The following is a 16,674-nucleotide window of genomic DNA, read 5'->3' on the forward strand; positions in this document are numbered from 1 at the left end:
ATATAATGGTATTAAAAACGTTGTTGATCAAAGTTATCATTACCCATCAAAAGTAACAAAATAAACTTTTGGCAATGAATAATGTGATTGAAAAATGATATTAGAAATATTTTATGACCCAATGATATTCATCGTTTCTTGAAATGCATATACAATTTCGGCCATTAAATATCTAAACACAGAATATTATTAATCTAATATTAAAATCATGTATTATATGTGAAAGATACAAATAACTAAACTGTTAAATAATCTACATACTATTATTAAAACAAACACACTTTGTAGGCAAAGCCCGATTGTATTAGTTTTCTTGATTTGAAGAATACTATAATTAAATCATTTAATTATTTTTTTCATTCCAGTAAGTTTGGTGCCAGTTTCTCAATCACAATATTCAATGCGATAACAAAATTTTTGTAACAACGCCCTTAATACTATTATATAAGAAACTTAATCAAAGAACAACGTATCTGTTTTTTTTAAATAATGCAATAGAATCAAATATTTTTTTAATTCAATGAAATATTTTATTTTCTAAAATAAATATATGCAATTTTTTACATCAAACTGGAACGAAAAAGATATATGAAAATCTCAAAAACGATACATCGCAAAAATACGGGATGTGTATCGTCAGTTAACACTTCTTATGGAGTTAATTTACTGTTCAATAAAAATCCTCAAAAACTACCCCTTGGGATTGAAATTTAATATCACGGAAACGGTTAAATATTTCAAATTTACAATTTAATATTTCAAAACCTTAATTAAAGGCACACGTCTTATATTTTTACAATGCACCGTTTTCGAGATATTATATTTCACCCCCCAAGAAGTAATTCTTGAAAATTTTTATTGAATAGTAAATTAACCCTATTAGAAACCTTAATTAACGGCCCATGTCTCACATTTTTACAATGCACCGTTTCCGAGATATTAAATTTCACCCCTAAGGGGTGGTTTTCGAAAATTTTTAGTAAATGGTAAATTAACAACATAAGAAACCTTAATTAACGACACAGGTCCCGTATTTTCCCGATGCACCATTACCGAGATATTAATTTTCACCCCCAAGGGGTGGTTTTTGAAAACTTTTTATAAATGGTAAATTAACCCCATAAGAAACCTTAATTAATGACACAGGTCCCGTATTTTTCCGATGCACCGTTTCCGAGATATTAAATTTCACCCCCAAGGGGTGGTTTTTGAAAACTTTTTATAAATGGTAAATTAACCCCATAAGAAACCTTAATTAACGACACGGGTCCCGTATTTTTCCGATGCACCGTTTCCGAAATATTAAATTTCACTCCCAAAGGGTGGTTTTTGAAAATTTTTAATAAATTGTAAATTCACCCCATAAGAAATCTTAATTAATGGCACAGGTCCCGTGTTTTTGCGCTGCACCGTTTCCGAGATATTAAATTTCACCCCAAGGGGTGGTTTTTGAAAAGTTTTTATAAATGATAAATTAATCCCATGAGAAACCTTAATTAACGACACAGGTCCCGTATTTTTCCGATGCATCGTTTCCGTGATATTAAATTTCACCCCAAGGGGTGGTTTTTGACAATTTTTTATAAATGGTAAATTAACCTCATAAGAAACTTTAATTAACGACACAAGTCCCGTATTTTTCCGATGCACTGTTTCCGAGATATTAAATTTCACCCCAAGGGGTGGTTTTTGACAATTTTTTATAAATGGTAAATTAATCCCATAAGAAACTTTAATTAACGACACAAGTCCCGTATTTTTCCGATGCACCGTTTCCGAGATATTAAATTTCACCCCAAGGGATGGTTTTTGAAAATTTTTATAAATGATAAAAATTAATCCCATAAGAAACCTTAATTAATGACACAGGTCCCGTATTTTTCCGATACACCGTTTTCGAGATATTAATATATATATATGCCTGCTGACAGAGAAGAAGAAGACGTTACTTCATTTTTCATGAAAAACATCAATTTTTGACCTTTTGTATGTCCAGAACAGTTAGACCAATTTTTTTCTTTTTTGGCTTAACTTACTCGTGGCGGTGCCACCTTTCAGAATATGCTACATGCATTTCAAAATTTTTTATATTTTAATAGTTCTGTACCTCCAAAAAGGCGACTTTAAGAGTTCTGGATAAGAGACTCGTAGTGTCTACTTGATTTTTGAACTACTTGATTTTTGAACATGGACGGAGACACTTTCGCGTCTCCTGATGGTCTAAAATATTTAACAGCCCATACAATTGCCAATAATTCTTTTTCCGTAGTGTTATAATTTTGCTCCGCCTTTGTTAATATTCTGCTGGCGTAAGCAATCGGTCGGTCGTTGCCTACCTCTCCTTGTGATAGCACTGCTCCGATCGCATAGTCGGAGGCATCGGTGGTCACAATAAATTCTTCTGTAAAATCAGGATATTTCAGCACTGGTGCAGTCATTAGTTTCTCTTTTAATGTTTCAAATGCTGCTTGCTGCTCTGTTGTCCATTCGAATTTCTCTGTTTTTTTTGTTAATTTTGTGAGTGGCTTAGCGATTCGCGAGAAATTTTCAATAAATTTTCTATAATATCCTGCAAGTCCTATGAAGGATTGAATATCCTTGACTTTTTTCGGCGTCGGAAATTCTTTTATTGCTGTTAACTTCGATGAGTCTGGAGATATTCCGTTTTCGGAAATAATATGGCCCAAATATATTACCTCCTTGCGTAAAAATTCGCATTTGTCTGGCTGTAATTTTAAGTGAGTTTTTCGCAGTCTTTGCATAACTTCTTTTAATCGCTTGTTGTGCTCTTGTAAATTTGATCCGTATATGACGATGTCATCAAGGTAGACCAGGCATCTAAGTCATTGTATTCCCATTAACACTGAATTCATCAGCCTTTGAAAAGTCGCTGGTGCATTCTTTAATCCAAACGGCATTCGATTAAATTCGTAATGTCCGTAGGGAGTTGAAAAAGCTGTTTTATTTTTATCCTTTTCAGCCATTGGGATCTGGTGATATCCTGACGCTAGATCTAATGTACTGAAATATTTCGCATTTCCCAGTTGGTCTAGAATATCAGTAATATTAGGCAATGGAAATGAGTCGCCTATGGTTAATTCATTTAATATCCGGAAGTCTATGACTCGGAGTTTCGGTTTTCTTGATGCATCTGCTTTCTTAGGCACTACTAATAATGTACGTTCCATTGACTCGTGCTTGTCCTGATAATTTCATCTTGCAGCATTTCTTGTACTTGCCGATTTACTTCCGCCTTATGTTTCTCGGGTAATCGGTATAGTTTCACATTCACCGGCGCGGTGTCGGCACGCGTGCTTATCTCATGCTCGACCGTCGCGGTGCATGTCAGTGGTTCTCCTTCCAGATGGAATATATCATTGTATTCTTCACAGATTTCTAACAGTGTTCGTTTTTCTTCTTTATTTAAGTATTGAGTTCGCAGTAGTTGTCAAATTTGTTGTTTACGAGAAATAGTATTTTTAGCCTTCCTTTTTGTTTCTATTTTATTTATTTGCTCTGTATCTTCCTCCATGTCTTCTAGTGTGACTATTGGAGTGGGCATTTCAATCTCTTTGTCTGTCGTGTTTATCATACTCACATGACATGAAAAATTGTTTGGTTCCACCAGGCCGTTTCCAATATATACTCCTGGGGCCGCTTCGCTTGTTCGGACTATTCCCATATGATTCTGATTTACAGCTGCTTTAATAATTGTCTCGCTGCGTGGTTCAGAATTATTTTTCTGCATGGATGTAATTTTAATATACTATCCTTTATTTTTATTTGATTTTGTTTGTAATCGCAGATTGCTTTGTTTTTTAAGAAAATCTATTCCTAAAATTCCTTCATGCTCTATTGCTATGTCATCCTTTACGACATAAAATGCATGTTTGATGGCACGTTTGTTGAGTGTAATTGTCGCGTACATTTTCCCTAGTGTGTATAATTTATGTCCACTTATTCCTGTGAGTGCAATTTTCTTTTCGTATACAGGTGTATCGTCTTTTAAATTTTTCAATTTAATTAGGGAAATTGTTGATCCGGAATCGTACAGCATATTTATCGTCTCGCCTTTTACTTCACGGATTGGTAGCGATACCTGCAGTAGCTCGTCTTTGGCTGTGTGCGTGTTTTTTACATGCGTCACGCAATACTCTAAGGCAGGTCGCGGTTGTTTCTTTCTCGCTTCCTCCTCTTCCTCTTCTTCGCTATCACTTGGGGAGTCGGTGCTCTTTTTCCTCTGTCTATTCGGAGTCTTTTGCTCACGCTCGCTTTCTTTATGTTTTATTTGATTAACCGGCTTAGAATTACGGTTATTATTAGTGCTATTTATTTTAGGACGTCCGTTCAGACTCCAGCATTCCTCGCGGGTGTGTCCTGTCTTTTTACAATATTTGCAAATTTTATTCAAAGTATTTATTCGCGTAGATTTTTCCGGTTTTGGTAATGTATATTTATTACTTCTTCGACAATCGCGTCCGTAGTGTCCAGATTTTCCGCATTTATAACATTGTATGTTGGTATCTCGAGTTGTTCGCGTTTTAGTGTCGAATTTATTATTATTAGAGAAGCCGAATGATCGTGGGCCGATAAGCTTCTCCTCCGCGCTCGCGCCATTTATCGCTTCTTGGAGCGAAGTATATCGTTGTGATCGCACCAGAATTTTTAATTCGTTGCGTAATCCGATTTGAAAATTTATTAGTACTTGTTTTTGAATAGTTTTCTGTATCGCTTGTTTAAATGAAGGGGACTGTTCTTCCCCTTCCACCATGGACTCATAAAGTTTCATGGCTAGAGCATCGACTCGTTGACCGAATGCCTGGGTGGTTTTGCTCGACTTTTGTTTTAAAGAATTGAATTCTATTTGTAAGTGTGTTGTGCTCTGCTTTGCTTGATAGGAAGTTTCGAGTTGCGTTTTTAATTCTTCAAATGTTTGGATGTTTCGCGTTTCGAAATCTTGCAGGGCTCTACCTCTTAATTTAGTGTATAAGATTGCTCGAATTAACGATTCTTTGTCTGCGGGGTTAATATTTTCCACCGCATACGTGCAAGAGTGTAAAAATTCCTGTAATTTACGTTGCGTTCCATCAAACTCGGGAATCATTGCTCGCGCTTCTTTTAATGTTACATAGTGCGGGGCTGTGCTACGTCGGTTTCGGATATCGCTTTGATCGCGTCCGTAAGTTACATCGAGTGGGACAGTGTTCGCATTTACTCGCGTACCATTTAAATTAGCTTGCGCGGTTTGCATATTTCGCATTTGTTCGCGTATGTACTGCATTTCGGTTTGCATTTCGCGAAAACTGTGTATGAGTTCGGCGAGTAATGTGTTACTCGTTCCTTCGGCCGGCTGACCTGCGTCCTCGTAGGCCGCGGCTACGTTTAGTTTGGTCTATTGCGCTCGCATGCGCTCGATTTCTCTTTCGACGGCTTTGTTGTCCATATTTACTTGCGCACGTGGCTCGAATAAACTAACATCAACTGATATCGCTGAATAATTTCTTCGTACCGTAATGCGACTTGGTCCGTCTAGTATTGAATTATCGTTATTACTCGGTTCGTGTTTCTCGGATGAATCAGAACTCGAATAATGGTTTTCTAAATTTTTTCGTACGCTTCTACGAATATCGCGAGCAGCTTCTTTTGCTACTCGTATCGGAGTTACAGTTCCGAATCTATTTGCCAATCGGGCTGGCACGCTCAGAAATCGCGGACTCTTAAATCTTACTTGTTTTGGCGGCGCTGACATTTAGATAAAGTTCGACTTACAGTAGTAGCACGGTGATTCGCATGGTCGCAATTTATCGGGTTGCTTATCGGATCGCTCGACTGCTGACGCTGCTGGTGGGTCGTTGTCCCGCGTTGGTGCGCTGTCCGTCGGCGATGCGTTGTCCGTCTGCGTTGCGTTGCCTTGGCCGTGGATCGACGTTGGTCCTTGAGCGCTGTTGTTTCCTTTCGGCTTTCAGCTGCTTGATCGTGATTTCTTTATTACTGTCGTCCGTATGTGTTGCGTGCTGGTTGAGTCTATCTGCTTCAATATAGCAGTTGCTCTGTCCAGTTTAATAATTTTGTATTTTCTTTTTGTTGCAGGCGTTAAGGATCCAGGGATGGTTCTTGATCTCGGCTATCCCACCGCTGCCACCAGAAATATTGTGCCGGACGCGGCACGGGGTGTGGGGTAGCCGGGAGTTTCAAGTTAATTTCCTGAATTTGGTTGCAACTTTTTATTATAAAACTTCTCTTTTACAAATATATTCATTTATTTGATATAAGTCAATTTCTTTTCAAGCCTTCTCTTAGCCTCGTTCTTAGATTTAGAGTGTCTAACAATTTCGTTGGGTGATTCGTCGTACAGTATAGCGGTTAGCCCTTGGTCTCGCACTAGTTGATTGATTTATAATTAACGACTGTCCGCCGCGGATTCGCGGTGGACGGCTTTTATTTCCTCGGTTTCGGGAGTGTTTGGGAGGGGATCGTCTAGCGACATGACCATGTATGGTCATGGGGGTTCTTTGTGGCGTCCAAAGTCCAAATGCAAGCGAATGAGATTCAAAGTCGAATCTCTTCGTTAGCGTCTTTCGCGTTTCCGGCGAGCGTTCTCGCGCGTGGTTTGCTAAGATGGCGGTTTTACACGGTTCGCGAATGTTCTATTATATTGTATATTCTATTATAATGACATAATAAGTTATAGTCTTTCGGACTATAACACGCAAGAACAACGCGAGTGAGAGAGAACGCATATGAAAGAGAGAACGATAGCGCCAAGACGACGTGTACAAGAGAGAGAACGATAATATCGCGAGACTTACAATTAGTGCGTGCGCGAAAGAGAGAATGATAATACTGCGAAGACAACACGTGCGAGAGAGAACGGTAATATCGCGAGACTTACAACTAGCGCAAGAGAGATGGGGACGCAAGGATGGGGACGCAAGGAGAGGCGCGTAAATAATTAGATTTTTTTCTCAATTAAAATCAAATAAAATTTATTTAAATGTGTACTTTTTGTGTCCTAGCGCGAGAGAGATTACTAATTCTAAGCGCAGGAGAAAGAGATAGACTTACAACTAGCGTGAGACTTATGATTAACGCGTGCAAGAGAGAACGATATCGCGATAACTAGCGCAAGAGAGACGCAGGGATGGGGACGCATGGAGAGACGCGTAAATAATTAGATTTTTTTTTATGAATATAAAATATATAAAATTTATTAAAAATGTGTATGTGTTAATACAATTGTGTGTGTGTGTATGTGCTTAAATTATGATTAATAATAATAATATAATATAATAATAAAATAATAATATAATAATAAAATAATTTGGGGGTGCGGGGGTGGGGGTCAGGGGATGGTCACTCCTGGAAGACTAGGGGCGATGTGTCGGGAGGAGCGCTGAGGAACTTTCGCTCCTGGTCCTCTCATCGACCATTCATGTACTCTCGTAAACTCTGAAATTAAACATAATAATTGTAAATGTTTTAAATTTATTACACATTAGCAAAAATATTTTTACCTTCAACGTTTCCAAGTCATGTCGTAGCATATTTTCATGCACATCTTCTTCGAATTTGTCTATATCTTTACATAATTCAAGATGTTTACAAAGTCTATTTCCGAAACATTTTACTTTAGTGTGATTAGGATCTTCCGCATATATACAATCTATACAAAAACTTGCATTACATTTTTTAACTGAGTTCGCCCAATAGTCTCGAGTTTTGAGAAATTTGTTTAACGAAATTGTGCGGGGTTTTTTCAAGCCGAGCTCACGATTTCTTATAAATTGAAGGACTGAGGTTTCCAGATTCTTCTTCGAAAGCTGTTCCCGCTCATACTGAAGTAATTCTTCAACATCACTAGTTCGAAAATCGAAATCAGGTTCCTTATCAGATGATTCTTCTTTCGCATATAATTTCTTCCATTTCGCTCTTCTCTCTCTCTCTCAATCTCAATTTTTTCCACCACAACTGGATCCATCCAGGCATCATATTCATCCATATCTTCATTGCCGATGATTACGTTTTCTTCAGCATCATTATCATCCATATCTTCATTACCGATGATTACGTTTTCTTCAGCCATTGCACTAACGTAACACACACAAGACTAATGAAACGCAAAGAACAACGAAAGAAATGATACTCTAGTGCAGCAGACTCCTCTTCATTATATATCTTTTTAATATCTCGTGTCTCATTCCAATTAGAGCATCGCGTCTCATCTACCTCAGCATTTCTCTACATCTTTGGCGGAGCGTGTTGAGAAAAATTGTCGACTATTCTTATTCGTATGGAAGGAAAGAAATAAAATTCATAGATGGAATAAAAATAAATAATTATTTATTGCACGCATCGTAAAGAATATCATTTACAGCACATGTTAATAATTCGCGATCAATCAATAATTCGCTGTCAAAGACATCACTCTCGCGTATCGTTTTTACAGCATCGCATACAGTAGTAATATTATTACGTTGTAATACAGTTTCAAATTGTTTAAATTTTTCATTTACGAGATACGTATTCTCGCATAACCAATTATGCATATGATCGATACAATTTTCAAAATTAAATAAATGTAATAATGTTTCTGGTTTCATGTACAAAGAATTTTCGCATAATGCAAGTTTTACAATTTTCGATTGATACATTTCAATCGTTAAATCTCCAATCCTTAATGGGGGAGCAGTCGATTGTAGAAATTGTTCAACGTCTGCTTGCTTCCGCATCAACAAATTCCACGTTGAAAAGGGCAACACTATTTGATTGCCTCGATTATCGCCGAGAATCAGTTCCACGTACGATACAGCTCCAACGCTTATTCCAATGTCCAAATACTTGTACGACGTCGGAGTTAGAGCGTACCTTCTTCCAAGTATGCGAGCCGCACGACGAGGCTGAATACTATAAAATATAAATAATTATACAACAATATTAAAAATCAATAAGTAACAAATTTTTTAAACGATTTAAACTTACGTGTCGCATTTCTGCTTCTTACACGGTGGAGTTTCACCGTTTCGAATCGGAACGTAGAAATTCATATTTCCTCAGCGGTGAACCTTTCACACACGCGATTGATACAATACTGCAATCGTATTAGAATCAATATCAATTCAAATAGTATCGTAAATTGCGATGTAGAGGGGATTATTGCTGACGCAACATTTTAATTTCTTCCAAAATTTTGTCGCGTCGATGTACGGCTGCGATGACATCATCATCGTCGGAACAAAGATTTAGCTGAATTTGCTAAAATCGAGCGCCGATTTACGGCTGCTCCTGATGCAGTCACGTTAGATTTTAGTAGATGTAGTAGGCCGGTTCTAACCCAGGTCCTCTCAGGGAGATGAGGTGCGAGGTGATCTCAGCGGAGCGGCGGTATGACGTCACGCGGGGGTTGGGGGGGGCTCACGTTAATGACAAGCATAAAAAGAGCGGTATTCTTTTGAAAAGGATTTTGGGCCTAATCTTTTTTTGGGTCTAATCCTTTTTTGTTCTTTTATTTTATTTTATTGTATTTTATTGTATTTTGAAAAAGATTTTGGGGACCTAATCCTTTTTATTGTTCTTTTATTTTATTTTATTGTTGTTTGAAATTCATATTTCGCATGCATATCATCTCAGCTCATTATTACCGAAAACCGAGATTTTTCAAATTAACGGACGTCGAGAATCTTCTCGACGTTTCTATTTATAGAGAAAAAACCGATCGTTCGAGTTATCTCTATTTTATTGCCACCGCAAAAAACGTTTGTCTCTGCCGTTGACAATAACAGTGTCAACGGTCGCCGAAAACTGTACAGTTTACGGGCATGCGCGCCCATGCGTCACGATCAGCTGATTACCAATCAGCTGATCTAAAAAGATCGCGCGCATGACAATTAACTCATTGTCAGCGGTAGACCTCATCAGCGGCCAATGACGCGCGGCGCCCTGAGGTCACCGCCAAAATACAAAGTTAATTGGGCCACGTCGATACGGGCCCAAAAATCTGCCCGGTATATAACGAGCACCGCGCGAGGACACAAGGAAGTCTCGCACTTTTCGCTAAACCGCACTTTTCGCTTCGCAAACCGCAGTATTATTCGACCGCTTTTTTCACTCGGACTTTCCTCTCGATTACGGACTTGAACTAATTTCGGCAATATTTTTCGAATTCTGAAATCTATATATATTTGTGTAAAACTTTATTTATCGTGTGGTGTTGAAAATAAAACTATCAAAAGTACAAAAAAATCATACGTGTCGTGGCTTGTTTTTTCTCAATTGTGCAGTGTCCGAGTCCAAGACCTTTTCTGTCGCGCCTATCGTTTCGAATAACTCATTCGCGAACATTTTCTGGTCCTTCGAGCCGGATTTTTTATCCGCATCCGCAGTTCGTGGGTGAACTTTGTGACGTAGTGTGTGAATCTGAAACTGAAAGGTGATCATGAGTGCAGATCTAAAGGAACTGTTGGAGGCGCAGAACGACATCCACGGACGAATGTCTCGCTCCGTGGACAATCTGCGCAAGATGGGCGTCTCGAGCATCACCGCCGAAGCGATTCAGGCTCGCCTCCGCATTCTCGACACGCTGTGGACCAGATTCGAGACCCATCATGACCTCATTGTAGCGGCGCTGAAAGACAAATATCTTGAGAGTGAGTACGCAAAGAATGATTTTATCGATATCGCGGAAACTACTTACGTGACACAAAGGAGCATGCTGGTCGAATACGCGCACAAACTCAAGGGCGAGTCGCCCACTACGCCCAAGGTCGAGGCTCACCAAGAGCAGACGCTCAAGACCTCGCTGCCGCGAATTAAGCTCCAGTCGTTCTCCGGTGCATACAGTGATTGGCCCGCGTTTCGCGACATCTTCTTGTCCATCGTCGGGAGCAATACATCCATTTCCGACGTGGAAAAGCTCCACTATCTCCGTACGAGCTTACAGGGTCCTGCGGAAAAACTAATTAGGTCCTTGCCGATTGTCGGGGGCAGTTATGACAGGGCGTGGTCAATTTTAAGTTCTCACTACGAGAACAAGCGAGAGCTCATTCGCGCCAACTTCGCTGCCTACACCGCCGTGCCTAAAATGAAGAACGCGACCGCTGACGAGTTGAACCGAATTTATAACGCCGCTACGACTGCCATCAATGCTCAGGAGAGCATTGAAAGACCCATCGGCACGCACGGTATGGACCTCTTCAATTACCTGCTCGTCGAGCGCTTTGACACACAGACTCGAATGCAGTGGAAGTCCTCGATCCGCGATTCCGTCGACCCGCCAAGCAACGACGTCCTTATGGACTTCATAGCGAAGCAGATCCTCACGCTGAACGCCGTGCAGCCAACCACTGCCGCAAAATCCGGAGACACTTCTCGGTCCGCAAAGTCGCACTTTGTAAAACGCGCATCCGGTTCGTCAACGTGCGCCGCCTGTAAAGAAAAGCATTCGATTATGCAATGCTCGACGTTCAAGGCCAAGACCGCTGCCGAGCGAAAAGGCCTAGTAGAAGCAAACAGATTGTGCTTCAACTGCCTCGGCAACCATTACCTGGCAAAATGTCAGTCGTCGAAAACTTGCTTCACTTGCAAAGCACGCCACCACACGCTTCTGCACGACGCATACTCGCAATCTGATGGTGCGATTTCCTTGTCCACCACACGCTTCGCATCAGACCGCAAGGCGATTCTTCTTGCCACCGCACGGGTCACTATCAAGGACCACGTGGGAAGACCGCACGACATCCGAGCACTGATCGACCAAGGATCAGAGGTCTCTCTAGTCTCAGAGGCCCTGGCACAACGATTGCGCCTGCCGCGGATCCGCTCCTCGATGACGATAGCCGGGATCGGAGGAGCCTCTGGAGCAACCCGCGGACGGCTGTCTTTGGCGCTCTCCTCGGCAATAACCGGAGCAACGCTCCCAGTCCAGGCGTACGTCCTGCCGCATCTCTCCTCGTACCAGGGGCCCATCGTGCGAGCCAGCGTCACCTGGCCCCACATACGCGGTCTCTCTCTGGCCGATCCGCAGTATTTAGACCGAGATTCAATCGAGATACTGCTCGGTGCGGATGTCTATTCCGCCATCCTTCAAGATGGACTCCGCAAAGGATGCAAAGACGAGCCCATCGCGCAGAAGACCTCCCTCGGGTGGATCCTGTCGGGAGGACACCGAGCCACGACCCAGGGTAGCCATGCCGCTCACCAATGCACTATTGACCGCCAGCTGACCGACTTGGTGCAGCTCTTCTGGGAGCAAGAGAAGGAGCATACCGCTCCCGTCGCTCTTACCCCGGAGGAGAGAAGATGCGAGGACATCTTCGTCCGCGAGCACTCACGCACCACCGCCGGACGTTACATTGTGAGGCTTCCCTTCTCCGGAGCTCCACCCTCTCTGTCGGGAACCCGTCGGCCGGCCGAGCGTTTGCTCCATGCCATGGAGCGCCGCTGCGACAAGGACGCTCGATTCGGCAACCTCTATCGCAGCTTCATGAAGGACTACGAAGACCTGCAACACATGGAAGCTGTAACCACATCATCACAACAAAAAGATACTGCAAGGTGCTACTTACCGCATCACGGAGTGTTGCGAGAAACGAGCACCACCACTAAGCTCAGGGTCGTGTTCAACGGCTCACAGCTCACGACCTCGGGCACCTCACTCAACACCAATCTGCTGACTGGTGCCAACCTCTTGCCAGTTCTCGCCGACGTACTCCTGCGCTGGCGCTGGCACCGTTACGTCTTCTTGGCGGACATTGAGAAAATGTACCGCCAAATTCTTGTTCATCCAGACGACCGCGATCATCAGCGGATACTTTGGCGGCACCGTGCCGTTGACGACATCCGCGAATACCGCTTGCGAACGGTCACGTATGGCTTGGCGTGCGCGCCATTCCTCGCCATACGGACCTTACACCAGCTCGCCGACGATGAAGGTCACCGATTTCCACAAGGAGCTGTCGCGCTGCGCCGCGATACTTACGTGGACGACGTCGTGACCGGCGCGAGCACCCTCTCGGAGGCCACCGCAGCGCAACGGGAGCTCCGCAGCCTCTGCATGGCGGGCGGGTTTCCTCTTCGGAAATGGGCGGCCAACCACCTCAGCATCCTGGACGGCGTTCCGCACGAGCACCGGCTCACCCACTCACCTCACTCATGGTCTCACGAGAGCCACACAACACTCGGTCTTCACTGGCACCCGGCCGGTGACTACTTCACTTTTTCACAACCGACACGTCACTTCGACGAACTTACAAAACGGCGTGTCCTGTCCGAAACCGCACGAATGTTCGATCCTCTCGGCTGGATCACCCCGGTCACAATGCGGGCCAAGATCCTAATCCAGTCCGCCTGGCTCCAGAAGATCGACTGGGACACTCCACTTCCATCACCGGACACGCTCGCTTAGCGGAACCTGCTCTCGCAACTTCCGCGCCTCAACGAGATGAAGGTATCTCGTTGGCTCGGCAGCGACGGTCCGCACTCACACGTCGAACTACACGGATTCGCCGACGCATCGGAGCGAGGGTACGCCGCCGTGGTGTACCTCCGCTCCTCCACTGGAAGGGGCACCACACTCCACCTGCTGACCGCTAAGGGCAAGGTCGCGCCCGTGAAGCCCGTGTCCTTGCCGAGACTCGAGCTATGCGCGGCCGCCCTCTTGACGAACCTCGTCGTTTACACGCGCACTCTGCTAAGTTTGTCCTCAGCTCCAGTCTTCCTTTGGTCGGACTCCAGGGTCACTCTTCACTGGATCCACGGACACGCCTCCCGCTGGAAGACCTACGTGGCCAACAGAGTGTCGCTGATCCAGGAGCGGCTACCCGAGGCGCGGTGGCGACATGTGCCGGGCAAGGACAACCCAGCTGACTGCGCCTCCCGAGGAGTTCTGCCCAGCGACCTGGTCGGTCATCCTCTGTGGTGGACGGGACCATCCTGGCTTTTAGAGGACCAAGCAAGGTGGCCGAACAACGACGGCGCCCTGCTCAACGCTGCTGTGCCGGAGCAAAGGGCCGTCGCCTCACTCTCGGCGGCTATCAAGGACGTTTCCGAGTCGGCCTTCCTGCTCCGTTTCTCGTCATTGCACCGACTGCTCAGAGTGACAGCCTGGTGTCTTCGATGGCGACGGACCGGCACCCGGAGATTTCGCACCACCGCTGACGCCGCACTCTCACTCATGTCTTGCGAGATCGAAGACGCACTCCTTCACTGGATTCGCATCACACAGACTCTGCACTTCCTCGGCGAGATCACAGCACTCAGCAAAGGACGCGCCTTGCCAGCCAGAAGTCCTCTCACCAAGCTGAGTCCGTTCCTCGACGACAGCGGTGTAATGCGAGTCGGAGGACGACTGAAGAACGCCATCCTGTCTCACGACGAGCGGCATCCCAGCATTATCCGGAGTCAAGGTTGACTCACTTGATGGTGGACTCCTGCCACCGGCGGACCCTGCACGGAGGAGTGCAGCTCACTCTCGGGTTGCTTCGTCAACGAGTTTGGATCCCACGTGGTCGAGCAGTCGTCAAGCGGGCGATCCACCGATGCGTCACCTGCACGCGGTGGAGAGCCGCCGCACCGCAACCACTCATGGGCAATCTGCCCCGGGAACGAGTGACTCCTGCACGCCCGTTCCTGCGCACCGGGGTCGAATACGCCGGCCCTATCCTCATTCGGGCCAGCAAGGGACGAGGCCACAAGGCATCCAAGGGCTTCATCGCAGTTTTCGTCTGCCTCAGCACCAAGGCGGTCCATCTGGAGGCAGTCACGGACTACACGGCCGAGGCGTTCCTGGCCGCCTTCCGCCGCTTCGTTTCCCGGCGAGGCCTCTGCAGCGACGTCTTCTCCGACTGCGGCACGAACTTCGTCGAGCTGACCGTGAGCTGCGGGAGCTGTTTCGCGCTTCCTCTTCCGACGGCCGTCGGATAATTCACGCAACAGCTTCCGACGGCGTGAGATGGAGGTTCAACCCCCCCGCAGCACCACACTTCGGCGGACTATGGGAGGCCGCCGTCAAATCCACCAAACACCACCTCCGAAGGGTCATCGGCGAAGCCACCCTCACTTACGAGGAAATGGCGACCCTCCTCACTCAGGTGGAGGCGTGCCTAAATTCGCGTCCGTTGCAGCCGCTGACGGATGATCCCGACGATCTGGCGGCGCTAACACCAGGGCACTTCATCATCGGCGCCCCCCTCGTGGCCGTTCCTGAGCCGTCACTCACGTCCGAGAAGGACACCGCTCTATCTCGGTGGCGGCTTCTTCAAAAAATGCGCGACCACTTTTGGGAACGGTGGACGCGCGAGTATCTCAGCACTTTGGCGTCACGACCAAAGTGGACCAAGGACGAAGCCGGCCCGAGCATCGGCGACCTGTGCCTGCTGCGATCGGAGATCACGCCTCCGACGAGATGGCCACTCGCCCGCATCACGGCACTGCACCCAGGAGACGACGGAATTACACGCGTCGTCACCGTCCGCACCGCATCTTCGGAGTTCACTCGGCCATTCGCGAAGATCATCGTCCTGCCAGGAGACAACGCCAGGGCAGACTCATCACAACCGGATTCGTGAGCCCGCACAATCACACGTTCTTATTTCGTTTCTCCCTTTTTTTTGCGGCGGTTTCTCATTAATTCGCTTCACCGCATCGCACTTCACTCGCGTCACTTATAACCTCACGTACGATCGGCGGATCGCGTTATTAATTGTCTTCTCGCGTTTTCTTTTTTTTCATTTTCACGTCGCGATTTCACAATCACTCATCACCGCACTCCACGTTTTGGAAATCAACCGCCAATACTTTTACACATTGTACACGACATCACGAGTATGTTTCTCATTATTCACCATCACAATGTTTCACCAAAACGCAATACTCACTCAAGCGAAAATTTCAATAGACTGAATCACACGTGTTGTCACATTCCATTCATCACGCGCGATTCACAATTCACAAATCGAACTATTCATGACATCTGTCAGTACTTACACGCACTCATTCATTTCGTCATGTACTGACGAGGCGGGCGGGATGTTTGAAATTCATATTTCGCATGCATATCATCTCAGCTCATTATTACCGAAAACCGAGATTTTTCAAATTAACGGACGTCGAGAATCTTCTCGACGTTTCTATTTATAGAGAAAAAACCGATCGTTCGAGTTATCTCTATTTTATTGCCACCGCAAAAAACGTTTGTCTCTGCCGTTGACAATAACAGTGTCAACGGTCGCCGAAAACTGTACAGTTTACGGCATGCGCGCCCATGCGTCACGATCAGCTGATTACCAATCAGCTGATCTAAAAGATCGCGCGCATGACAATTAACTCATTGTCAGCGGTAGACCTCATCAGCGGCCAATGACGCGCGGCCTGAGGTCACCGCCAATACAAGTAATTGGCCCTGAAAGCAAAAATTATTGTCGATTCTGATTAAAAAATAATTGAGTTATCAAGAATCGAACTTTAAAATAATCGACACAATAATCGATTCTTCAAAAAAGGAATCGGATGGTTTTCGAAGAATCGAGTAGAATCGCCCATCCCTAAAACGATTAGTTGCTGTCGACATTCCATCGAGAAGGGTGAAACGCTAGTAAATGTAGTAGGCCGGTTCTAACCCAGTCCTCTCAGGAGGTGAGGTGCGAGGGATCTCAGCGAGCGGGGTATGACGTCACGCGGGGT

The 16,674-nt window shown here is 44.9% G+C and overlaps 2 protein-coding genes across 2 annotated transcripts; both read left to right on the top strand.

The window, feature by feature from the left end:
- Positions 1–10,432: 10,432 nt before the first annotated feature.
- Positions 10,433–13,399, top strand: LOC112639918. Its single transcript, XM_025415247.1, has one exon. It carries the CDS (start codon positions 10,433–10,435, stop codon positions 13,397–13,399), a length of 2,967 nt encoding a protein of 988 aa, XP_025271032.1.
- A 36-nt stretch (positions 13,400–13,435) lies between these two features.
- Positions 13,436–14,404, top strand: LOC112639919. Its single transcript, XM_025415248.1, has one exon. It carries the CDS (start codon positions 13,436–13,438, stop codon positions 14,402–14,404), a length of 969 nt encoding a protein of 322 aa, XP_025271033.1.
- Positions 14,405–16,674: the final 2,270 nt, after the last annotated feature.

This window comes from Camponotus floridanus, unplaced genomic scaffold (genome assembly GCF_003227725.1).
Source record: "Camponotus floridanus strain SB8 unplaced genomic scaffold, Cflo_v7.5 scaffold118, whole genome shotgun sequence".
In the NCBI taxonomy this organism is placed as follows: Eukaryota; Metazoa; Arthropoda; class Insecta; order Hymenoptera; family Formicidae; genus Camponotus; species Camponotus floridanus.